Source organism: Salvelinus namaycush, unplaced genomic scaffold, assembly GCF_016432855.1.
Source record: "Salvelinus namaycush isolate Seneca unplaced genomic scaffold, SaNama_1.0 Scaffold597, whole genome shotgun sequence".
Classification (NCBI taxonomy): Eukaryota; Metazoa; Chordata; class Actinopteri; order Salmoniformes; family Salmonidae; genus Salvelinus; species Salvelinus namaycush.
Window position 1 is genome coordinate 90,090 of NW_024061305.1, and position 27,520 is coordinate 117,609.

The window sequence follows — 27,520 nt, forward strand, 5'->3', positions numbered from 1 at the left end:
AATTTCACATTGCACTTGATTGTCATGCAAACGTTTTGTTTTCCCCTTGAAAGGACATTACTAGTTACCAACGAGCAAGTCCGTGCAAGTAACTAGCGGAGTCAATTGCAGCTGTGCGTTGGCGTCTCGGAGTTGTGGTTTGATGTGTGGCAGGGGGAAACTCTGCTAGGTAACTTCAGATGAAGTTTGGCATGCCGAAAGTTGCTGATTATTCGGCCACGTGCAATTAAATATTCCCCGTTTAACGTGTTTTCTGACTAAAAGAACATTAACTTCAACTATAGATACCTGGAGGTGTAAAATAATCCGTTAGTTTGACTCACTGTGTTTTTTATCGAGGTTTTCTAGTTGAGTCGGAGTTGCCGGCGTGCACCCTGCTGTAATCCGATGAGCCAAAAGAAGTGGTGAGGATGGACGAACAGTACTTGTTCAGAAAGGAAGGGGGGGTGGGGGGGACTTTTTAGAAGTTTATATCAGGCGTGGCGGGAACTATTAAACGATATAAAGAGATAGTGACCACTATATGAAACTGTAGAGACCTATTCGTTTACGTTTTAGTTAGCAGTGAAAAGCTAGTTTATGTTTTTACGACTTTTTAAAATGTACTTTCTCAGTTGGTACGCACCAACATTTAAAACTGCGTTTACCACAATGCACTGCGCTTAGGGTGTGTCTTAAAATTTGGTCCGGTAAGAAAAGAGGAGAGGAAAGTTTTTTAGCAACAACATAACAAGTAACTAGTCTTTCAAGTAGCTAGCTGTTTGTAGAAAGATTTAGGTATAGCCATTGGTTTTCCTTCTACATGGGACTGTGAAATTCGTATAGTTTATCAGCTCCCATAACTAACCGTTGACAGATAGCTAGCTAGCCTAGTACCATAGATGGTAAAAACACAGAACTAGCTACAGCAGAGATGGTATCAATCAACCCAGTGGACTCTGATCCGGTACTCGGGATCAACGTTGTGGTGAAGGATGAAGAGGGAGAGGTAGTGGATTATTTAGCTGAACCAAGTAAGTTTTAATGGATCCATGTAGCTAAACTGTATGTTCTTGTGATATTATTTATTGTTATAGCCTATGTGTTTTTATTCTGTTTAAAATAGGGCTGTCCTGGTGTGTGAAAGAGGAACAAGAAGAGGTACCGTGTCATCTAGGAGAAGTCGGTAAGTCTGATTGGGTGATAAGAGAGAGAAATAGTTATGGCGTATTTTAGTAGGCACTAAAGCCGGTGGCGGCTAGGCGAACCGAACGAGTGTACTCGCATGGTCCCTAAATTGACGTTCGCTTGAAAAACAAAAAAATAAGGGGGGAAGCGGCAATTTTACCCATGAACAGTAGAGGGCGGTGAGCTGGTAATAGCCATCTTCGGCCAAACAAGGAAGTGACAACAACCAAACAAGGAAGAAACGCGCTGGAGAATATAAACAAAGATTTTTATAACTAAACCAAGATAGACCACATACTGTCGTTTCCAAAGGGAACAAATTAGTCATTGTGGGCAGAGCCAAGCACGAGCCAAAGAGATCCTATTGGCGTGTTCTGGCATGCATCTGCATATTTCCGTTAGGGAACGCCTACTCTGATGTGTGATATAACTCAATTCTCTTTTGCACTCCTCCTAAGCAACGCTATTTAAAAAAAAAAAAATTCAAATGGTAAAGTCTACAAAACGTAGTCCACTCTGTTCATAACATATTCTAGTTTTGGGAACAGAAAACTGTATTGACATCAAATGTTTAATTGATGAGAAAATGTGCAGAATCTAGGTCAAAATCCATCTCATTCGTCTTCACTGGCCGCAGATGCTTGACATCTATACATCCGGTGGAATATATGTCTCATTGTTCAATCTGTGATATAGTAGTGTACACAGAGAGACACTTGACTGGCGAGATAATGGAAGGTGTGCGAATTGCCCAGGATCTACTAGATTTGATGTACATAGCAACACTTATAATAGGGATCTACTATCAATCACTCAAATGTATTTATATAGCCCTTCTTACATCAGCTGATATCTCAAAGTGCTGTACAGAAACCCAGCCTAAAACCCCAAACAGCAAGCAATGCAGGTGTAGAAGCACGGCGGCTAGGAAAAACTCCCTAAAAAGGCCAGAACCTAGGAAGAAACCTAGAGAGGAACCAGGCTATGAGGGGTGGCCAGTCCTCTTCTGGCTGTGCCGGGTGGAGATTATAACAGAACATGGCCAAGATGTTCATAGATGACCAGCAGGGTCAAATAATAATAATCACAGTAGTTTTCGAGGGTGCAACAGGTCAGCACCTCAGGAGTAAATGTCAGTTGAGTATCTCTACCGCCCCTGCTGTCTCTAGAGAGTTGAAAACAGCAGGTCTGGGACAGGTAGCACGTCCGGTGAACAGGTCAGGGTTCCATAGCCGCAGGCAGAACAGTTGAAACTGGAGCAGCAGCACGGCCAGGTGGACTGGGGACAGCAAGGAGTCATCAGGCCAGGTAGTCCTGAGGCATGGTCCTAGGGCTCAGGTCCTCCGAGAGAAAGAATTAGAGAGAGCATACTTAAATTCACATAGGACACCGGATAAGACAGGAGAAATATTCCAGATATAACAGACTGACCCTAGCCCCCCGAGACACAAACTGGCTGAGACAGGAGGGGTCGGGAGACACTGTGGCCCTGTCCGACTTTACACCGGGACTGCCAACATGGCAGGATATAACCCCACCCACTTTGCCAAAGCACAGCCCCCACACCACTAGAGGGATATCTTCAACCACCAACTTACCATCCTGAGACCAGGCAGAGTATAGCCCACAAAGATCTCCGCCACGGCACAACCCAAGGGGGGGCGCCAACCCGGACAGGAAGGTCACGTCAGTGACTCAACCCACTCATGTGAAGCACCCCTCTTAGGAATGGCATGGAAGAGCACCAGTAAGCCAGTGACTCAGCCCCTGTAATAGGGTTAGAGGCAGAGAATCCCAGTGGAGAGAGGGGTACTGGCCAGGCAGAGACAGCAAGGGCGGTTCGTTGCTCCAGAGCCTTTCCGTTCACCTTCACACTCCTGGGCCAGACTACACTCAATCATAAGACCTACTGAAGAGATGAGTCTTCAATAAAGACTGAGTTTGCGTGTCTCACATGGATAGGCAGACCATTCCATAAAAATTTAGCTCTATAGGAGAAAGCCCTGCCTCCAACTGTTTGCTTAGAAATTCTAGGGACAGTAAGGAGGCCTGCATCTTGTGACCGTAGCGTACGTGTAGGTATGTACAGCAGGACCAAATCGGAAAGATAGGTAGGAGCAAGCCCATGTAATGCTTTGTAGGTTAGCAGTAAAACCTTGAAATCAGCCCTTGCCTTAACAGGAAGCCAGTGTAGAGAGGCTAGCACTGGAGTAATATGATCAAATTTTGGGGTTCTAGTCAAGATTCTAGCAGCCGTATTTAGCAGTAACTGAAGTTTATTTTGTGCTTTATCCGGGTAGCTGGAAAGTAGAGCATTGCAGTAGTCTAATCTAGAAGTGACAAAAGCATGGATACATTTTTCTGAATCATTTTTGGCCAGAAAATGTCTGATTTTTGCAATGTTACGTAGATGGAAAAAAGCTGTCCTTGTAACAGTCTTGATATGTTCGTCAAAAGAGAGATCAGGGTCCAGAGTAACGCCGAGGTCCTTCAGTTTTATTTGAGACGACTGTACAACCATCAAGATTAATTGTCAGATCCAACAGAAGATCTCTTTGTTTCTTGGGACCTAGAACTAGCATCTCTGTTTTGTCTGAGTTTAAAAGTAAAACATTTGCCACCATCCACTTCCTTATGTCTGAAACACAGGCTTCCAGGGAGGGCAATTTTGGTGCCTCACCATGTTTCATCGAAATGTACAGCTGTGTGTCATCCGCATAGCAGTGAAAGTTAACATTATGTCTCCGAATCACATCACCAAGAGGTAAAACAGATAGTGAAAACAATAGCGGTCCTAAAATGGAACCTGATTTGATGTACTAGAATACTAGATTTGTTGTACCTAGAAACACGCATAATAGGGATCTACTAGATTTGTTGTACCTAGCAACACGCATAATAGGGATCTACTAGATTTGAGGTACCTAGCAACACGCATAATAGGGATCTACTAGATTTGTTGTACCTAGCAACACGCATAATAGGGATCTACTAGATTTGAGGTACCTAGCAACACATATAAAGACTAAGATGGCGCCAAAGAATATGGCTGACGTTTTACATTCTCCCAACCAATTGTGCTATTTTGTTAATTTTTTTGTATTTTGTTTAACTTATTTTTTAACTTATTGTGTACATAATGTTGCTGCTACCGTCTCTTATGACTGAAAATAACTTCTGGACATCAGAACAGCGATTACTCACCGCGGACTAGAATAAACATTTTCCTCTAACGAGTCAGACGAGAAGGATATCCTGCTTTCACTGGAACAGGCCCAGACCCCCGCCTTTTTTCGAGCGAGTAAACTCCCACTGCCATCCGTTCTTGCTAACGTGCAATCATTGGAAAATAAAAGTGATGACCTACAATTTAAGATGATCTTACCCACGGGACATTAAAAACTGTAACATCTTATGTTTCACCGAGAGGTGGCTGAACGAAGACACGGACAATATAGATCTAGCGGGATTTTCCATGAACCGGCAGAACAGAGACGCTACCTCTGGTAAGACGAGGGGTGTGTGTCTATTTGTCAGTAACAGCTGGTGCGCGATGTCTAACATTAAAGAAGTCTCAAGGTATTGCTCTCCTGAGGTAGAGTACCTCATGATAAACTATAGACCACATATCTACCAAGAGAGTTCTCATCTATATTATTTGTAGCCGTCTATTTACCACCACAGACCGATGCTGGCACTAAGACCGCTCTCAACTAACTCTATAAGGCCATAAGCAAAGAAGAAAATGCTCACCCAGAAGCGGCGCTCCTAGTGGCTGGGGACTCGTTGGATGTGGCAGGGCTTGAAAACTATTATGGTCTACAAAGGGAAACTAAGACACGAGCTGCCCAGTTACGCGAGCCTATCAGGCAAGCTAAATGCCTTTTATGCTCACTTCGAGGCAAGCAACACTGAAGCATACACGAGAGCACCAGCTGTTCTGAATAACTGTGTGATAACGCTCTCAGTAACCGATGTGAACAAAACCTTTAAACAGGTCAACATTTACAAAGCCGCTGGGCCAGACAGATTACCAGACCCATAGTGCCTACCAAGCTCATTTCTAAGCTAAGGACTCTAGGACTAAACACCTCCCTCTGCATCTGGATCCTGGACCTCCTGACGGGCCGCCCCCAAGTGGTAAGAGTAGGCAACAACAGTTCTGCCACGCTGATCCTTGAAACTGGGGCCCCTCAGGGGTGTGTACTTAGTCCCCTTCTGTACTCCCATTTCACTCACGACTGCGTGGCCAAACACGACTCCAACACCATTAAGTTTGCTGACGACACAACAGTGGTAGACCTGATCACCGACAATGATGAGACGGCCTATAGGGAGGAGGTCAGAGAACTGGCAGTGTGGTGCCAGGACGACAACCTCTCCCTCAATGTGAGCAAGAAGAAGGAGGTGATCGTGGAATACAGGAAAAGGCGGGCCGAACAGGCCCCCATTAACATCAACGGGCTGTAGTGGAGCGGGTTGAGAGTTTCAAGTTCCTTGGTGTCCACATCACCAACAAACTATCATGGTCCAAACACACCAAGACAGTCGTGAAGAGGGCACGACAAAACCTTTTCACCCTCAGGAGACTGAAAAAATTTGGCATGGGTCCTCAGATCCTCAACAAGTTCTACAGCTGCACCATCGAGAGCATCCTGACTGGTTGCGTCACCGCCTGGTATGGCAACTTCTCTGCATCTGACCGCAAGGCGCTACAGAGGGTAGTGCGTACGGCCCAGTACATCACTAGGACCAAGCTTCCTGCCATCCAGGACCTACAGTATATAATAGGCGGTATCAGAGGAAAGCCCATAAAATTGTCAGAGACTCCAGTCACCCTAGTCATAGACTGTTTTTCTCTGCTGCTGCACGGCAAGCGGTACCGGAGCGCCAAGTCTAGGACCAAAAGGCTCCTTAACAGCTTCTATCCCCAGGCCATAAGACTTCAGAACAATTCATTAAATCGCCACTGGACAATTTACACTGACCCCCCCCCCAACCCCAAATGATGGGCCCCTTTTGTACACTGCTGCTACTTGCTGTTTATTATCTATGCATAGTCACTTCACCCCTACCTACATGTACAAATTACCTGAACTAACCTGTACCCCCACACACTGAGTCGGTATCAGTACCCCCTGTATATAGCCTCGTTATTCTTATTGTGTTACTTTTTATTATTACTTTTTATTTAAGTCTACTTGGTAAATATTTTCTTAACTCTTCCTGCACTGTTGGTTAAGGGCTTGTAAGTAAACATTTCACGGTAAGGTCTACACTTATTGTATTCGGCGCATGTGACAAATAAAGTTTTGATTTGATATAATAGGGATCTACTAGATCTGATGTACCTAGCAGCACACATAATAGGCCAGATACGTAGACAGAGAAGATGCCCGCTACAGGTTCATAATGGTGGATGTAGGGGCGTACGGCCGACAGAGCAATGGTGGAGGCATTCAATAATTATTTTGGGTCTAAACTGCTGCAGAAGACCCTTGATTTACCACCGCCAGCTGTCCTGCCAGTACCACCACCAGTACCACCACCAGTACCACAACCAGTACCACCACCAGTACCAGTACCACCACCACCACCAGTACCACCAGTACCAGTACCACCAGTACCAGTACCACCACCAGTACCACAACCAGTACCACCACCAGTACCAGTACCACCACCACCAGTACCACCACCAGTACCAGTACCACCACCAGTACCACCACCACCAGTACCACCACCAGTACCACCACCAGTACCACCACCACCAGTACCAGTACCACCACCAGTACCAGTACCACCACCAGTACCAGTACCACCACCAGTACCACCACCAGTACCACCACCAGTACCAGTACCACCACCAGTACCACCACCAGTACCACCACCAGTACCACAACCAGTACCACAACCAGTACCACCACCAGTACCACCACCAGTACCACCACCACCACCAGTACCACCACCAGTACCACCACCAGTACCACCACCAGTACCAGTACCACCAGTACCAGTACCACCAGTACCACCACCAGTACCACAACCAGTACCACCACCAGTACCACCAGTACCACCACCAGTACCAGTACCACCAGTACCAGTACCACCACCAGTACCACCACCAGTACCACCACCAGTACCAGTACCACCACCAGTACCACCACCAGTACCAGTACCACCACCAGTACCACCACCAGTACCACAACGACACTTCCTCGTGTTTCCCTGGGAGATGCAGCTTTCCCTCCACATGAGAACCTCATACGCCCTCATCCAGGTATGTTGATTATAGAATGTTACAATCAATGTCACTTTTTCTGTTTCTCATTTCCCTTGTTACTGCATATATGCACCTCTATGAGAAATGCCATTTTATCAAGGCTTTTGGAATATGGTTTCTGGAAAATTGTATATTTAAAAAAATATATATTAAAATGCATCTCAGACATGTATGTATCTGCCATATATCCTCTCATTCACAGGTGTCTCAATAAACCTGGGCGTACCTTGAACCATCACCACTCTCGTTCTCGTAGTCAGAGAATGCATTCGGCATTATGGCTTCGATGAGGATTCTTGGTCGTCCAATCGAGTGTACCCCTGAAAAAGGCTAAGGACGTGTGACCCTCCACAACGACCTGTCTTCCATAGATGAAGCTCATCAGTCAAACAGAAGATGCACTAAATGACCAAAAGTATGTGGACACCTGCTCGTTGAACATCTCATTCCAAAATGATGGGCCCCTTTGCTCCTATAACAGCCTCCACTCTTCTGGGAAGGCTTTCCACTAGATGTTGGAACATTGCTGCTATAACAGCCTCCACTCTTCTGGGAAGGCTTTCCACTAGATGTTGGAACATTGCTACTATAACAGCCTCCACTCTTCTGGGAAGGCTTTCCACTAGATGTTGGAACATTGCTGCTATAACAGCCTCCACTCTTCTGGGAAGGCTTTCCACTAGATGTTGGAACATTGCTGCTATAACAGCCTCCACTCTTCTGGGAAGGCTTTCCACTAGATGTTGGAACATTGCTGCTATAACAGCCTCCACTCTTCTGGGATAGCTGTACACTAGATGTTGGAACATTGCTGCTGTAACAGCCTCCACTCTTCTGGGAAGGCTTTCCACTAGATGTTGGAACATTGCTGCTATAACAGCCTCCACTCTTCTGGGAAGGCTTTCCACTAGATGTTGGAACATTGCTGCTATAACAGCCTCCACTCTTCTGGGAAGGCTTTCCACTAGATGTTGGAACATTGCTGCTATAACAGCCTCCACTCTTCTGGGAAGGCTTTCCACTAGATGTTGGAACATTGCTGCTATAACAGCCTCCACTCTTCTGGGAAGGCTTTCCACTAGATGTTGGAACATTGCTGCTATAACAGCCTCCACTCTTCTGGGATAGCTGTACACTAGATGTTGGAACATTGCTGCTGTAACAGCCTCCACTCTTCTGGGAAGGCTTTCCACTAGATGTTGGAACATTGCTGCTATAACAGCCTCCACTCTTCTGGGACGGCTTTCCACTAGATGTTGGAACATTGCTGCTATAACAGCCTCCACTCTTCTGGGAAGGCTTTCCACTAGATGTTGGAACATTGCTGCTATAACAGCCTCCACTCTTCTGGGAAGGCTTTCCACTAGATGTTGGAACATTGCTGCTATAACAGGCTCCGCTCTTCTGGGAAGGCTTTCCACTAGATGTTGGAACATTGCTGCTATAACAGCCTCCACTCTTCTGGGAAGGCTTTCCACTAGATGTTGGAACATTGCTGCTATAACAGCCTCCACTCTTCTGGGAAGGCTTTCCACTAGATGTTGGAACATTTCTGCTATAACAGCCTCCACTCTTCTGGGAAGGCTTTCCACTAGATGTTGGAACATTGCTGCTATAACAGCCTCCACTCTTCTGGGAAGGCTTTCCACTAGATGTTGGAACATTTCTGCTATAAAAGCCTCCACTTCTGGGAAGGCTTTCCACTAGATGTTGGAACATTGCTGCTATAACAGCCTCCACTCTTCTGGGAAGGATTTCCACTAGATGTTGGAACATTGCTGCTATAACAGCCTCCACTCTTCTGGGAAGGCTTTCCACTAGATGTTGGAACATTGCTGCTATAACAGCCTCCACTCTTCTGGGAAGGCTTTCCACTAGATGTTGGAACATTGCTGCTATAACAGGCTCCGCTCTTCTGGGAAGGCTTTCCACTAGATGTTGGAACATTGCTGCTATAACAGCCTCCACTCTTCTGGGAAGGCTTTCCACTAGATGTTGGAACATTGCTGCTATAACAGCCTCCACTCTTCTGGGAAGGCTTTCCACTAGATGTTGGAACATTGCTGCTATAACAGCCTCCACTCTTCTGGGAAGTCTTTCCACTAGATGTTGGAACATTGCTGCTATAACAGCCTCCACTCTTCTGGGAAGGCTTTCCACTAGATGATGGAACATTGCTGCTATAACAGTCTCCACTCTTCTGGGAAGGCTTTCCACTAGATGTTGGAACATTGCTGCTATAACAGCCTCCACTCTTCTGGGAAGGCTTTCCACTAGATGTTGGAACATTGCTGCTATAACAGCCTCCACTCTTCTGGGAAGGCTTTCCACTAGATGTTGGAACATTGCTGCTATAACAGCCTCCACTCTTCTGGGAAGGCTTTCCACTAGATGTTGGAACATTGCTGCTATAACAGCCTCCACTCTTCTGGGAAGGCTTTCCACTAGATGTTGGAACATTGCTGCTATAACAGCCTCCACTCTTCTGGGAAGGCTTTCCACTAGATGTTGGAACATTGCTGCTATAACAGCCTCCACTCTTCTGGGAAGGCTTTCCACTAGATGTTGGAACATTGCTGCTATAACAGCCTCCACTCTTCTGGGAAGGCTTTCCACTAGATGTTGGAACATTGCTGCTATAACAGCCTCCACTCTTCTGGGAAGGATTTCCACTAGATGTTGGAACATTGCTGCTATAACAGCCTCCACTCTTCTGGGAAGGCTTTCCACTAGATGTTGGAACATTGCTGCTATAACAGCCTCCACTCTTCTGGGAAGGCTTTCCACTAGATGTTGGAACATTGCTGCTATAACAGCCTCCACTCTTCTGGGAAGGCTTTCCACTAGATGTTGGAACATTGCTGCTATAACAGCCTCCACTCTTCTGGGAAGGCTTTCCACTAGATGTTGGAACATTGCTGCTATAACAGCCTCCACTCTTCTGGGAAGGCTTTCCACTAGATGTTGGAACATTGCTGCTATAACAGCCTCCACTCTTCTGGGAAGGCTTTCCACTAGATGATGGAACATTGCTGCTATAACAGCCTCCATTCTTCTGGGAAGGCTTTCCACTAGATGTTGGAACATTTCTGCAGGGATTTGTTTCCATTCAGCCAGAGCATTAGTGAGGTGGGGCACTGATGTGGGGCGATTAGGCCTCACAGTCAGCGTTCCAATTCATCACATTTGCTGACAACCCGCCAACCCCCCCGGACGTTGCCATGGCAAGAAGCCAGGGTTAGAAGAGGACAACTCAACCCAAGGCCAGCCAATCAGAACAGGCCTTTGTTTGGACTGCGCACACACACTCCTCAATGGACGCACTGTGAACGAAAGTACTTTGTACTAAAATGTAGAGTTTTAATCTTGTTAATAAATTGAAACCTGATTTTCTGGGACGTCTCAGTGTGCAGTAATTTAGATTAGATTGAACTTCACCATCAGTGAAGGGGTCTGTGGCTCACAGCTCTTCTCTACGTTGTCAGAACTTGATGTCCAAATAGAAACACCTTGTATTGAGATGAAATGCCAACAGAGAACACTTTTCCGGCCCACTAATAAACCTTTTATTCTTGCTTCTGAAAGTACTAAAGTGTCTGCTGAGAACAGACATGTAAACAAGTGTTTATGGAAGAAAAATGTGTCAGAGTGTACTTACAAATATTAGGTTGGGTGAGAGTTCATCCATGAAATCAGCTATAGGACCTGGTGGAGTGGATGAGCAGAGGGGGGACATTAGGAGTGTCTGGGGAACAGTGTACATGGAGAGGAGAGGAGGAGGGGGGACATTAGGAGTGTCTGGGGAACAGTGTACATGGTGAGGAGAGGAGGAGGGGGGACATTAGGAGTGTCTGGGGAACAGTGTACATGGTGAGGAGGGGGGACATTAGGAGTGTCTCGGGAACAGTGTACATGGTGTGGAGGGGGGGGACATGAGGAGTGTCTGGGGAACAGTGTACATGGAGAGGAGGGGGGACATTAGGAGTGTCTGGGGAACAGTGTACATGGTGAGGAGGGGGGACATGAGGAGTGTCTGGGGAACAGTGTACATGGAGAGGAGGGGGGACATTAGGAGTGTCTGGGGAACAGTGTACATGGTGAGGAGGGGGGACATTAGGAGTGTCTGGGGAACAGTGTACATGGAGAGGAGGGGGGGCATTAGGAGTGTCTGGGGAACAGTGTACATGGAGAGGAGAGGAGAGGGGACATTAGGAGTGTCTGGGGAACAGTGTACATGGAGAGGAGGGGGGGCATTAGGAGTGTCTGGGGAACAGTGTACATGGAGAGGAGAGGAGGGGGGGCATTAGGAGTGTCTGGGGAACAGTGTACATGGAGAGGAGAGGGGGACATTAGGAGTGTCTGGGGAACAGTGTACATGGAGAGGAGGGGGTACATTAGGAGTGTCTGGGGAACAGTGTACATGGAGAGGAGGGGGGGCATTAGGAGTGTCTGGGGAACAGTGTACATGGAGAGGAGGGGGGGCATTAGGAGTGTCTGGGGAACAGTGTACATGGAGAGGAGAGGAGAGGGGACATTAGGAGTGTCTGGGGAACAGTGTACATGGAGAGGAGGGGGGACATTAGGAGTGTCTGGGGAACAGTGTACATGGAGAGGAGAGGAGGGGGGGCATTAGGAGTGTCTGGGGAACAGTGTACATGGAGAGGAGAGGGGGACATTAGGAGTGTCTGGGGAACAGTGTACATGGAGAGGAGGGGGTACATTAGGAGTGTCTGGGGAACAGTGTACATGGAGAGGAGGGGGGGCATTAGGAGTGTCTGGGGAACAGTGTACATGGAGAGGAGGGGGGACATTAGGAGTGTCTGGGGAACAGTGTACATGGAGAGGAGGGGGGACATTAGGAGTGTCTGGGGAACAGTGTACATGGAGAGGAGGGGGGGCATTAGGAGTGTCTGGGGAACAGTGTACATGGAGAGGAGAGGAGAGGGGACATTAGGAGTGTCTGGGGAACAGTGTACATGGAGAGGAGGAGGGGGGACATTAAGAGTGTCTGGGGAACAGTGTACATGGTGAGGAGGGGGGACATTAGGAGTGTCTGGGGAACAGTGTACATGGTGAGGAGGGGGGACATGAGGAGTGTCTGGGGAACAGTGTACATGGTGAGGAGGGGGGACATTAGGAGTGTCTGGGGAACAGTGTACATGGAGGAGAGGGGACATTAGGAGTGTTTGGGGAACAGTGTACATGGTGAGGAGGGGGGACATTAGGAGTGTCTGGGGAACAGTGTACATGGTGAGGAGGGGGGACATTAGGAGTGTCTGGGGAACAGTGTACATGGAGAGGAGAGGGGGACATTAGGAGTGTCTGGGGAACAGTGTACATGGAGAGGAGGGGGTACATTAGGAGTGTCTGGGGAACAGTGTACATGGAGAGGAGGGGGGGTATTAGGAGTGTCTGGGGAACAGTGTACATGGAGAGGAGGGGGGACATTAGGAGTGTCTGGGGAACAGTGTACATGGAGAGGAGAGGAGAGGGGACATTAGGAGTGTCTGGGGAACAGTGTACATGGAGAGGAGGAGGGGGGACATTAGGAGTGTCTGGGGAACAGTGTACATGGAGAGGAGGAGGGGGGACATTAGGAGTGTCTGGGGAACAGTGTACATGGTGAGGAGGGGGGACATTAGGAGTGTCTGGGGAACAGTGTACATGGTGAGGAGGGGGGACATTAGGAGTGTCTGGGGAACAGTGTACATGGTGAGGAGGGGGGACATTAGGAGTGTCTGGGGAACAGTGTACATGGTGAGGAGGGGGGACATTAGGAGTGTCTGGGGAACAGTGTACATGGAGAGGAGGGGGGACATTAGGAGTGTCTGGGGAACAGTGTACATGGAGAGGAGGGGGGGCATTAGGAGTGTCTGGGGAACAGTGTACATGGAGAGGAGGAGGGACATTAGGAGTGTCTGGGGAACAGTGTACATGGTGAAGAGGGGGGACATTAGGAGTGTCTGGGGAACAGTGTACATGGTGAGGAGGGGGGACATGAGGAGTGTTTGGGGAACAGTGTACATGGTGAGGAGGGGGGACATTAGGAGTGTCTGGGGAACAGTGTACATGGTGAGGAGGGGGGACATTAGGAGTGTCTGGGGAACAGTGTACATGGTGAGGAGGGGGGACATTAGGAGTGTCTGGGGAACAGTGTACATGGTGAGGAGGAGAGGAGGGGGGACATGAGTGTCTGGGGAACAGTGTACATGGTGAGGAGGGGAGACATTAGGAGTGTCTGGGGAACAGTGTACATGGTGAAGAGGGGGGACATTAGGAGTGTCTGGGGAACAGTGTACATGGAGAGGAGAGGAGGGGGGACATTAGGAGTGTCTGGGGAACAGTGTACATGGAGAGGAGGGGGGGCATTAGAAGTGTCTGGGGAACAGTGTACATGGAGAGGAGGGGGGACATTAGGAGTGTCTGGGGAACAGTGTACATGGAGAGGAGGGGGGGGGGGGACATTAGGAGTGTCTGGGGAACAGTGTACATGGAGAGGAGGGGGGACATTAGGAGTGTCTGGGGAACAGTGTACATGGAGAGGAGGGGGGGCATTAGGAGTGTCTGGGGAACAGTGTACATGGAGAGGAGGGGGGACATTAGGAGTGTCTGGGGAACAGTGTACATGGAGAGGAGGGGGGGCATTAGGAGTGTCTGGGGAACAGTGTACATGGTGAGGAGGAGAGGAGGGGGGACATTAGGAGTGTCTGGGGAACAGTGTACATGGAGAGGAGGGGGGACATTAGGAGTGTCTGGGGAACAGTGTACATGGAGAGGAGGGGGGACATTAGGAGTGTCTGGGGAACAGTGTACATGGAGAGGAGGGGGGACATTAGGAGTGTCTGGGGAACAGTGTACATGGAGAGGAGGGGGGACATTAGGAGTGTCTGGGGAACAGTGTACATGGTGAGGAGGGGGGGCATTAGGAGTGTCTGGGGAACAGTGTACATGGAGAGGAGGGGGGACATTAGGAGTGTCTGGGGAACAGTGTACATGGAGAGGAGGGGGGGCATTAGGAGTGTCTGGGGAACAGTGTACATGGAGAGGAGAGGAGAGGGGACATTAGGAGTGTCTGGGGAACAGTGTACATGGAGAGGAGAGGAGGAGGGGGGACATTAGGAGTGTCTGGGGAACAGTGTACATGGAGAGGAGGGGGGGCATTAGGAGTGTCTGGGGAACAGTGTACATGGAGAGGAGAGGAGAGGGGACATTAGGAGTGTCTGGGGAACAGTGTACATGGAGAGGAGGGGGGGTATTAGGAGTGTCTGGGGAACAGTGTACATGGAGAGGAGAGGAGAGGGGACATTAGGAGTGTCTGGGGAACAGTGTACATGGAGAGGAGGAGGGGGGACATTAGGAGTGTCTGGGGAACAGTGTACATGGTGAGGAGGGGGGACATGAGGAGTGTCTGGGGAACAGTGTACATGGTGAGGAGGAGAGGAGGGGGGACATTAGGAGTGTTTGGGAAACAGTGTACATGGTGAGGATGGGGGACATGAGGAGTGTCTGGGGAACAGTGTACATGGAGAGGAGGGGGGACATGAGGAGTGTCTGGGGAACAGTGTACATGGAGAGGAGGGGGGACATTAGGAGTGTCTGGGGAACAGTGTACATGGTGAGGAGGGGGGACATTAGGAGTGTCTGGGGAACAGTGTACATGGAGAGGATGGGGGACATTAGGAGTGTCTGGGGAACAGTGTACATGGTGAGGAGGGGAGGAGGGGGGGCATTAGGAGTGTCTGGGGAACAGTGTACATGGAGAGGAGGGGGGGCATTAGGAGTGTCTGGGGAACAGTGTACATGGAGATATGTTTTGTATAAAGTGTGTGATAGTGTTATACATGCTAATTAAAAGCTTTGTCAACACTATGTGGTGCCATTATGTATCAACGTTGCAGAAGATGTAGTACAATCAGCCTTTGTATGTTACAATGCTGTTAAAGGTTAATCATGTGCACCTGAATTGTGGCAGAGGGACACTGTGACATAAGAAGTAGAGCCGGGATGATAAACCGAAAATATCGACACTGTCCAAAGCGACCATTTTATCGAGGACATTTTACTGATATCGATAACAACGATAGTAGCCTATACTAGAGGAAGGTTTGAAAAGCCTAAGTCTGCTACTAACACGACAAGTAACATTAAAAGTAGTAGGATTTTAAAATAAAAAGAAAGTAACTGATCCTTATTAATTTTATAAACATATTGTTAAATTTATCATTATTGTTATTATTATTATTATTATTGTGATAATTCAGTCAATTTATTGTGATATGGGTTTTGGTCCAGATCACCAAATAAAAGGATATGGGTGTATATTATCTCAGATATTGTCAGAGAAGCCTATAGAAAGGTATACAATGAAATGTTTTTCATAGATTTGATGTCCCTCCTGTAAGGTTCCATAGGATGTGAAGGGGCAAAAGGAACCCTCCTAGATGCATTGTGGGAAAGCCCGGTTGTGCACCCCCTATGGGACAAAGCCTTATAGTGCATGGGAGATGGCCTTGGTTCCCAGGTGCCTACTGTAGGTCACCAAAGCTGTCGGTTGACATCTGAAATAAGAGGGATTAACCAGACAGACTGTATAATATTATGTTGAGGTCTAAGCCATTTGTTTTATTATTAAACCTTTATTTAACAAGTCAGTTCAGAACAAATTCTTATTTTACAATGACGGCCTCGTGTTGACGGGAATGGATTAATACATTGGTAAAAACAACATTGTATATAATCATGTTGGCAAAGAGGCCGGAGAAAACCAATACAGACTCCAAGATGAGATGGGAACAATTCCTGTGTTTCCTTAAGGGCACATAACAGAATATCATGAAATCACAGATCATTTATCAGGAAAACATCCCTATGGATTTGTGTTTTGTATTAGTGTTTTCTTGTTTAATACAGGACCAGTCAAAAGTTGACACACCTACTCATTCAAGAGTTATTTTATTTATTTTTTACTATTTTCTACATTGTAGAATAATAGTGAAGACATCAAAACTATGAAATAACACATATGGAATCATGTAGTAACCAAAAAAGTGTTAAACAAATTAAAATGTTATTTTTGAGATTCTTCAAAGTAGACACCCTTTGCTTTGACGACAACTTTGCAAACTCTTGGCATTCTCTCAACCAGCTTCATGAGGAATGCTTTTTCAACAGTCTTGAAGGAGTTCCCACATATGCTGAGCACTTGTTGGCTGCTTTTCCTTCACTCTGCGGTCCAACTCATCCCAAACCATCTCATTTGGGTTGAGGTCGGGGGATTGTGGAGGCCAGGTCATCTGATGCAGCACTCCATCACACTCCTTCTAGGTCAAATAGCCCTTACACAGTCTGGAGGTGTGTTGGGTCAGTGTCCTGTTGAAAAACAAATGATAGTCCCACTAAGCGCAAACCAGATGGGATGGCGTATCCCTGCTGAATGCTGTGGTAGCCATGCTGGTTAAGAGTCCCTTGAATTCTAAATTAAACCAGACAGTGTCACCAGCAAAGCACCATCACACCACCTCCTCCATGCTTCACGGTGGGAACCACACATACAAAGACCATCCATTCACCTACTCTGCGTCTCACAGGAGACACGGCGTTTGGAACCAATAATCTCACATTTGGACTCATCAGACCAAAGGACATATTTCCACTGGTCTAATCTTCATTGCTCGTGTTTCTTGGCCCAAGCAAGTCTCATCTTCTTATCGGTGTCCTTTAGTAGTGGTTTCTTTGCAGCAATTCAACCATGAAGGCCTGATTCACTCAGTCTCCTCTGAACATGTTGATGTTGAGATGTGTCTGTTACTTGAAGACACATGCAATTTCTGAGGCTTGTATCTCTAATGAACTTATCCTCTGCAGCAGAGGTAACTCTGGGTCTTCCTTTCCTGTGGCGGTCCTCATGAGAGCCAGTTTCATCATAGTGCTTGATGGTTTTTGCGACTGCACTTGAAGAAACTTTCAAAGCTGTCATCAAGGCAAAGGGTGGCTACTTTGAAGAATCTCAAATATAAGAATCTCAACAAGAATTTGTTTAACACTTTTTTTGGTTCCTACATGATTCCATATATGTGTTATTTCATGGTTTTGATGTATTTTGACTGGTACTGTATGTTGGTTGTTGTTTTGTGTTTTAAAGATGAATTGTTTATACAAAAATTAAACAATACATGAAATTCCGTAAAGTTTAAAACGAATAAAATATCCTACATTTGAATACAGCACTATGAAATGTTTTTCTAAAGTAATGCTGTTCCCCTCCTGTCCTGCAGGTGGCTGTACAGACCAGGCTATAGACCCTTCAGAATCCCTCCAGGAGAATCAGCAGGGTCACACCACTGAAACCAACTACCCTTGCTTAGCCTGTGGGAAGTATTTCTACAACTCATCAACCCTGCGGAGACACATGCGTACTCACACAGGAGAGAGGCCGTATCACTGCTCTGAGTGTGGGCGGAGCTTCAGTCACTCTGGCAACCTGAGGAGTCATCAGGTGATCCACACAGGAGAGAGACCGTACCACTGTCTGGTCTGTGGCAAGAGCTTCAGTCAGCCAGGAGGCCTGGCCAAGCACCAGAGAACACACACAGGAGAGAAGCCATTCCATTGCACTTTCACAGAGTGCGGCAAGAGTTTCTCCAAGCTAGAACACCTACAGATCCACCACAGGACTCACACAGGAGAGAAGCCTTACCCCTGCTCGGCCTCTGACTGTGGAAGGAGATTCTCCAACTCAGGCCAGCTGATCCAGCACATGCGTACTCACACAGGAGAGAGGCCGTACCACTGTTCAGAGTGTCTGAAGACCTTCTCCCACCCAGGAGCTCTGAAGGACCACCAGAGGATTCACTCAGGAGAGAGACCCTACGTCTGCGCTGTCTCGGCCTGCGGTAAGACGTTTATAAACTCTGGGGCTCTGAAAAAGCACAACCAGACCCACACAGGGGAAAAACCTCACTGCTGCTCTGACTGTGGGAGAGGCTTCTCCCAGCTGGCTCACCTCCAGGCTCATCAGAGGACTCACACAGGGGAAAGACCCTATCATTGCTCCCTTTGTTGGAAGAGCTTTATTCAACAAGGGCATCTGGACAGGCATAGACGCATCCACCTAGCAGCGGACACACCTGAAGATCAGTTATCCCCTAGCGTCAACCCAGATCAGCACATTAGACCGATAGATGATTCACCTGAGGTCTTTGATGAAGAGACTGTGCCAGAGCAACCTGTACATCCTGAATTAATGAGGGACCTTGAATGATTGGTTTGATTGCATAATTCCAGACTGTGTCCATTTTTACACTGTTTTTGCTTGTATCTCACTGCTGCATTAAACCATTGGTGTTATTATTCTGTCAAATATCCTGCAATACATGATGGATGGATGGATGGATGGATGGATTGAATGGATGGATGAATGAATGGATGGATAGATGGATGGATGGATGGAGGGAGGGAGGGAGGGATGGATGGATGGATGGGAGAGAGGGAGGGAGAGAGGGAGGGAGGGAGGGAGGGAGGGAGGGAGGGAGGGAGGGATGGAGGGAGGGAGGGAGGGATGGATGGAATGGATGGATGGATGGATGGATGGATGGATGGATGTAGGGAGGGAGGGAGGGATGGATGGAATGGAGGGAGGGAGGGATGGTGATGGAGGGAGGGAGGGATGGGATGGAGGGAGGGATGGATGGGTAGGTGGATGGATGGATGGATGCTACGGCTAAACACAACATTTACACACTTTAGTGTTTTCCCTCTCAGTGAATGTTGAACTTTTCATCACAGTCTAGTTGATATGTGTTGAACATGTACATGGTCTCATAAAACATTAGTCAAATCAGTTGTTCTACTCTCAACCTTTGTTTAAAACATGGATTTAAAATGAGATAATATAATACATTGAGTTTAATAGTATTTCAAATACTATTATGAGTGAAATGCAAAACATACTGCCTCAGCTGATCAGAGGGACAGATGTGATGCAAGAGGCTTCTAATAATGATGTGACGCAAGAGGCTTCTAATAATGATGTGACGCAAGAGGCTTCTAATAATGATGTGACGCAAGAGGCTTCTAATAATGATGTGACGCAAGAGGCTTCTAATAATGATGTGACGCAAGAGGCTTCTAATAATGATGTGACGCAAGAGGCTTCTAATAATGATGTGACGCAAGAGGCTTCTAATAATGATGTGACGCAAGAGGCTTCTAATAATGATGTGACGCAAGAGGCTTCTAATAATGATGTGACGCAAGAGGCTTCTAATAATGATGTGATGCAAGAGGCTTCTAATAATGACGTGACGCAAGAGGCTTCTAATAATGATGTGACGCAAGAGGCTTCTAATAATGACGTGAGGCAAGAGGCTTCTAATAATGACGTGACGCAAGAGGCTTCTAATAATGACGTGACGCAAGAGGCTTCTAATAATGGTGTGACGCAAGAGGCTTCTAATAATGATGTGACGCAAGAGGCTTCTAATAATGATGTGACGCAAGAGGCTTCTAATAATGATGTGACGCAAGAGGCTTCTAATAATGATGTGACGCAAGAGGCTTCTAATAATGATGTGACGCAAGAGGCTTCTAATAATGATGTGACGCAAGAGGCTTCTAATAATGATGTGACGCAAGAGGCTTCTAATAATGATGTGACGCAAGAGGCTTCTAATAATGATGTGATGCAAGAGGCTTCTAATAATGATGTGACGCAAGAGGCTTCTAATAATGATGTGACGCAAGAGGCTTCTAATAATGATGTGACGCAAGAGGCTTCTAATAATGATGTGACGCAAGAGGCTTCTAATAATGATGTGACGCAAGAGGCTTCTAATAATGATGTGACGCAAGAGGCTTCTAATAATGATGTGACGCAAGAGGCTTCTAATAATGGTGTGACGCAAGAGGCTTCTAATAATGATGTACAGTGCATTTGGAAAGTATTCAGACCCCATTGATGTTTTCTACATTTTGTTACGTTACAGCCTTATTCTAAAATGGATTAAAAAAAACAATGACAAAGCAAAGATCATTTTTGGACATTTTTACAAATGTATTCAAAATAAAAAATGGAAATATTACATCTACTTAAGTATTCAGACCCTTTACTCAGGACTTTTGAAGCCCCTTTGGTAGCGATTACAGCCTGGAGTTTTAGGTATGACGCTACAAACTTGGCACACCTGTATTGGGGGAGTTTCTCCCATTCCTCTCTGCAGATTGATGTGGGGCAATCAAACAGGCAAAACGTCAGTATAGAGACAAAGTGGAGTCGCAATTCAACGGCTCAGACACGAGACGTATGTGGCAGGGTCTACAGTCAATCACGGATTACAAAAGGAAAACCAGCCACATCGCTGACGTCTTGCTTCCCGGACAAGCTAAACACAATCTTTGCCTGCTTTAAGGATAACACAGTGCCACCGACGCGGCCAGTACGAAAGACTGTGGGCTCTCCTTCTCTATGGCCGACATAAGACATTTAAAAATGTTAACCCTTTCAAGGCTGCCGGCCCAGACGGCGTCCCTAGCCGCATCCTCGGAGCATGTGCAGACCAGCTGGCTGGTGTGTTTCCGGACATATTCAATCTCTCCCTATATCAGTCTGCTGTCCCCACATGCTTCAAGATGGCCACCATTGTTCTTGTACCCAAGAATGCAAAGGTAACTGAGCTAAATGACTACCGCCCCATCCCATCTGGACAAGAGGAATACCTATGTCAGAATGCTGTTCATTGACTACAGCTCAGCATTTAACACCATAGTACCCTCCAAACTCGTCATCAAGCTTGAGACCCTGGGTCTCGACCCCGCCCTGTGCAACTGGGTCCTGGACTTCCTGACGGGCCGCCCCCAGGTGGTGAAGGTAGAAAACAATATCTCCACCCCGCTGATCCTCAACACTGGGTCCCACAAGGGTGCGTTCTGAGCCCCCTCCTGTACTCCCTGTTCACCCACGACTGTGTGGCCATGCACACCTCCAACTCAATCATCAAGTTTGCAAACGACACAACAGTAGTAGACTCGATTACTAACAACGATGAGACATCCTACAGGGAGGAGGTGAGGGCCCTCGGAGTGTGGTGTCAGGAAAATAACCTCACACTCAACGTCAACAAAACAAAGGAACTGATCGTGGACTTCAGGAAACAGCAGAGGGAGCACCCCCCTATCCACATCGACGGGACAGCAGTGGAGAAAGTGGAAAGTTTTAAGTTCCTCGGCGTACATATCACTGACAAACTGAAGTTGTCCACCCACACAGACAGTGTGGTGAAGAAAGTGCAACCTCGGGATGCTGAAGAAATTTGGCTTGTCACCTAAAACGGTACGGCAACTGCACCGCCCACAACCGCAGGGCTCTCCAGTGGGTAGTGAGGTCTGAACAACGCATCACCGGGGGCAACCTGCCCTCCAGGACACCTACACCACCCGATGTCACAGGAAGGCCATAAAGATCATCAAGGACAACAACCACCCGAGCCACTGCCTGTTCACCCCGCTATCATCCAGAAGGCGAGGTCAGTACAGGTGCATCAAAGCAGGGACCGAGAGACTGAAAAACAGCTTCTATCTCAAGGCCATCAGACTGTTAAACAGCCACCTTCCACCTGGTTACTCAACCCTGCACCTTAGAGGCTGCAGGGTTGAGTGATTCCATGTACATAGACATGAAATCACTGGTCACTTTAATAATGGAACACTAGTCACTTTAATAATGTTTACATACTGCTTAACTTATTCTATTCTACTGTATTTTAGTCAATTCCACTCTGTGATATGCTTCACCTGTGAGACCACATACAAACTTGTCTCAGAGAGCGTCATCAAGAAAACGTTCTGCAATGAGAATTGGCTTGAAATGCCTTGAGAGAGACCCAGTCAGTTCTGCTGAGGTCAACTCATCCATCCTCAGATCCAGTCAGTTCTGCTGAGGTCAACTCATCCATCCTCAGACCCAGTCAGTTCTGCTGAGGTCAACTCATCCATCCTCAGACCCAGTCAGTTCTGCTGAGGTCAACTCATCCATCCTCAGATCCAGTCAGTTCTGCTGAGGTCAACTCATCCATCCTCAGACCCAGTCAGTTCTGCTGAGGTCAACTCATCCATCCTCAGACCCAGTCAGTTCTGCTGAGGTCAACTCATCCATCCTCAGACCCAGTCAGTTCTGCTGAGGTCAACTCATCCATCCTCAGACCAGTCAGTTCTGCTGAGGTCAACTCATCCATCCTCAGACCCAGTCAGTTCTGCTGAGGTCAACTCATCCATCCTCAGACCCAGTCAGTTCTGCTGAGGTCAACTCATCCATCCTCAGACCCAGTCAGTTCTGCTGAGGTCAACTCATCCATCCTCAGACCCAGTCAGTTCTGCTGAGGTCAACTCATCCATCCTCAGACCCAGTCAGTTCTGCTGAGGTCAACTCATCCATCCTCAGACCCAGTCAGTTCTGCTGAGGTCAACTCATCCATCCTCAGACCCAGTCAGTTCTGCTGAGGTCAACTCATCCATCCTCAGACCCAGTCAGTTCTGCTGAGGTCAACTCATCCATCCTCAGACCCAAAACACTGAGAAATACATCTGCTTTCTTTTCATCTTTGATTTCATTTGCAGCCAGCCAACGCTCAAAACAGGAATCGGGAATCCTCTTTTGTCGCCTCAAACTCTGGTACTCGACCAATGGTTGTCATTTTCACAGTTAAGTGTTCAGTTTCCACTTCCATTGTATTCCTTTAATTTTTTATATTTTTTTAACAATATTTCTCCACTGAGATGCCTATTTTCAATGGGTTCAATGACAGTTCTTACTTTAACCACCAGAGGGCAGTATCGCTATTGTGGACTCCAGTAGGCCTGCTGCTTGGCGAACACTGCCTGCTAGCAGTCTTTTACTGGTGGAAAAAACCTGCCGATTTACGTCCTGATATTGAGTTTCATTCTTCTCTTCAAGCAGTGTCCCTTTAAGAAGAATCACCTCATCGCCACTGTAATAGTTGTGTTGTGGAGAATATCATCAGGCAGGTGACGAGAGTACAGTTTGGTGTTGTTTAGGAAAAACATCTCGTGCCCCACAGCACCTGGCCCAATAAATCAAATCAAATTGTATTAGTCACATGCGCCGAATACAACAGGTGTAGGTAGACCTTACAGTGAAATGCTTACTTACAAGTCCTTAACCAGCAATGCAGTTAAGACGTTTTTAAGAAAAAAAAGTGTTAAGGAAAAATTTGATTTAAAAAAAAACTAAAAGTAACAAATAATTAAAGAGCAGCAGTAAAATAACAATAGCGAGGCTAAAAACGGGGTACCGGTACAGAGTTAATGTGGAGGCTATATACAGGGGGTACCGGTACAGAGGCAATGTGGAGGCTATATACAGGGTGTTACGGTACAGAGTTAATGTGGAGGCTATATACAGGGGGTACCGGTACAGAGTCAATGTGGAGGCTATATACAGGGTGTACCGGTACAGAGTCAATGTGGAGGTTATATACAGGGGGTACCGGTACAGAGTCAATGTGGAGGCTATATACAGGGGGTACCGGTACAGAGTCAATGTGGAGGCTATATACAGGGTATTACGGTACAGAGTCAATGTGGAGGCTATATACAGGGGGTACCGGTACAGAGTCAATGTGGAGGCTATATACAGGGGGTACCGGTACAGAGTCAATGTGGAGGCTATATACAGGGTGTTACGGTACAGAGTCAATGTGGAGGCTATATACAGGAGGTACCGGTACAGAGTCAATGTGGAGGCTATATACAGGGGGTACCGGTACAGAGTCAATGTGGAGGATATATACAGGGGGTACCGGTACCAAGTCAATGTGGAGGTTATATACAGGGGGTACCGGTACAGAGTCAATGTGGAGACTATATACAGGTGGTACCGGTACAGAGTCAATGTGGAGACTATATACAGGGGGTACCGGTACAGAGTCAATGTGGAGACTATATACAGGGGGTACCGGTACAGAGTCAATGTGGAGGCTATATACAGGGGGTACCGGTACAGAGTCAATGTGGAGGCTATATACAGGGAGTACCGGTACAGAGTCAATGTGGAGGCTATATACAGGGGGTACCGGTACAGAGTCAATGTGGAGGCTATATACAGGGGGTACCGGTACAGAGTCAATGTGGAGGCTATATACAGGGGGTACCGGTACAGAGTCAATGTGGAGGCTATATACAGGGGGTACTGGTACAGAGTCAATGTGGAGGCTATATACAGGGGGTACCGGTACAGAGTCAATGTGGAGACTATATACAGGGGGTACCGGTACAGAGTCAATGTGGAGGCTATATACAGGGGGTACCGGTACAGAGTCAATGTGGAGGCTATATACAGGGGGGTACCAGTACAGAGTCAATGTGGAGGCTATATACAGGGGGTACCGGTACAGAGTCAATGTGGAGGCTATATACAGGGTGTTACGGTACAGAGTCAATGTGGAGGCTATATACAGGGGGTACCGGTACAGAGTCAATGTGGAGGCTATATACAGGGGGTACCAGTACAGAGTCAATGTGGAGGCTATATACAGGAGGTACCGGTACAGAGTCAATGTGGAGGCTATATACAGGGTGTTACGGTACAGAGTCAATGTGGAGGCTATATACAGGGGGTACCGGTACAGAGTCAATGTGGAGGCTATATACAGGGGGTACCAGTACAGAGTCAATGTGGAGGCTATATACAGGGGGTACCAGTACAGAGTCAATGTGGAGGCTATATACAGGGGGTACCGGTACAGAGTTAATGTGGAGGCTATATACAGGGGGTACCAGTACAGAGTCAATGTGGAGGCTATATACAGGAGGTACCGGTACAGAGTCAATGTGGAGGCTATATACAGGGGGTACCAGTACAGAGTCAATGTGGAGGCTATATACAGGGGGTACCGGTACAGAGTCAATGTGGAGGCTATATACAGGGGTACCGGTACAGAGTCAATGTGGAGGCTATATACAGGGGGTACCGGTACAGAGTCAATGTTGAGGCTATATACAGGAGGTACCGGTACAGAGTCAATGTGGAGGCTATATACAGGGTGTACCGGTACAGAGTCAATGTGGAGGCTATATACAGGGGGTACCGGTACAGAGTCAATGTGGAGGCTATATACAGGGGGTATCGGTACAGAGTCAATGTGGAGACTATATACAGGGGGGTACCGGTACAGAGTCAATGTGGAGGCTATATACAGGGTGTTATGGTACAGAGTCAATGTGGAGGCTATATACAGGGGGTACCGGTACAGAGTCAATGTGGAGGCTATATACAGGGGGTACTGGTACAGAGTCAATGTGGAGGCTATATACAGGGGGTACCGGTACAGAGTCAATGTGGAGGCTATATACAGGGGGTACCGGTACAGAGTCAATGTGGAGGCTATATACAGGGGGTATCGGTACAGAGTCAATGTGGAGGCTATATACAGGGGGTACCGGTACAGAGTCAATGTGGAGGCTATATACAGGGTGTTACGGTACAGAGTCAATGTGGAGGCTATATACAGGGTGTTACGGTACAGAGTCAATGTGGAGACTATATACAGGGGGTACCGGTACAGAGTCAATGTGGAGACTATATACAGGGTGTTACGGTACAGAGTCAATGTGGAGACTATATACAGGGGGTAACGGTACAGAGTCAATGTGGAGGCTATATACAGGGTGTTACGGTACAGAGTCAATGTGGGGGCTATATACAGGGGGTACCGGTACAGAGTCAATGTGGAGGCTATATACAGGGGGTACCGGTACAGAGTCAATGTGGAGGCTATATACAGGGGGTACCGGTACAGAGTCAATGTGGAGGCTATATACAGGGTGTTACGGTACAGAGTCAATGTGGAGGCTATATACAGGGGGTATCGGTACAGAGTCAATGTGGAGGCTATATACAGGGTGTTATGGTACAGAGTCAATGTGGAGGCTATATACCGGGTGTTACGGTACAGAGTCAATGTGGAGGCTATATACAGGGTGTTACGGTACAGAGTCAATGTGGAGACTATATACAGGGTGTTACGGTACAGAGTCAAAGTGGAGGCTATATACAGGGTGTTACGGTACAGAGTCAATGTGGAGGCTATATACAGGGTGTTACGGTTGTCGTGTCTTTGGCTTTGCCGGATTAATTGCTATGACATGCTATTCTATAAAATAATTTTCTCCGTAATTAATATTACCTTATTGAACTAATCATGTAAATATGAATTAACTAGAGACGGACACCACGAAAGAATATTTATAGAGCTGTTATCTTCCGAATAAACTCTTAAAGATTTATTAATATTTTACATCCATAGCAGTCAACATTAATTGTCATCTTATTCAGTCTCATCTGAAAGTTGTAAATCCTTGGTTATCTGCAAGAATCCTGGCTAACAAGTTGAATCAGCAATACAAAATTGGGTTTAATTATTTATTTACTAAATACCTAACTAATCACACAGACTCCCTCGACACCAATTCTGACTGACCTCCAGGCATTGACCTGAAAATTACCTGACTACGTCAGACTCATTCTGAACAAGTTGTAATCTGCCAGGATACTTGGTTTCCTTCCCTTGACATGTGTGCTTGCGTAAGCATAAACGCACATGTACAACGGAACATCCAATTAGGATTTATGCTAGGATCACTTAAGGGTCTGAGCAAAATACCAGCCTTAGTAAAGTTGAACATTTATTTTGAGGCCTTTAACTCTACAGCTACAGCACTCACCAGTTTTCTTCTCAGAAGTCCATAGGTCATCCCTGTAGACTGCCCAAAACTAGTGCCTTACAGCTGTAGACGTATCATATAGTTATCAACTTAGGATAGTACCCTAACCAACACCCCGCAAATTAGAAGAGCCCTAGATATGACATTAGACCAGACATGGGCAAACTACGGCCCGCGGGCCACATACGGCCCGTTAGGCTTTTTAATCCGGCCCGCCGAACTTGTCCAAATTATAGTAAAAACCTCCTTTTTTTCCCCTTTCCCTGCAATGCCCACGTTTCCCCAATAGATGGCGCACTCAAAACACATTGACCGTTGTTGGAGTGGCGCGTATTTCTC

General features: G+C 47.0%; 1 protein-coding gene across 3 annotated transcripts; it reads left to right on the top strand.

Moving 5' to 3' along the window:
- The first annotated feature begins 684 nt into the window (after positions 1–684).
- LOC120041972 (zinc finger protein 436-like) lies at positions 685–18,866 on the top strand. 3 transcript variants are annotated; one of them, XR_005475997.1, is made up of 3 exons: positions 685–1,013; positions 1,106–1,165; positions 6,659–6,722. XR_005475997.1 is itself a non-coding variant. In XM_038986846.1 (3 exons), exons 1-3 carry the CDS (start codon positions 914–916, stop codon positions 18,705–18,707), a joined length of 1,146 nt encoding a protein of 381 aa, XP_038842774.1. In that variant the 5' UTR covers positions 685–913; the 3' UTR covers positions 18,708–18,866. The 3 variants fall into 3 exon arrangements, 2 of the variants coding, with proteins under 2 accessions (XP_038842774.1, XP_038842776.1); XM_038986846.1 differs by lacking the exon at positions 6,659–6,722 and adding an exon at positions 17,722–18,866; XM_038986848.1 differs by lacking the exons at positions 685–1,013; positions 1,106–1,165; positions 6,659–6,722 and adding exons at positions 7,274–7,444; positions 7,650–7,862; positions 17,722–18,866.
- The last annotated feature ends 8,654 nt before the right edge of the window (positions 18,867–27,520 follow it).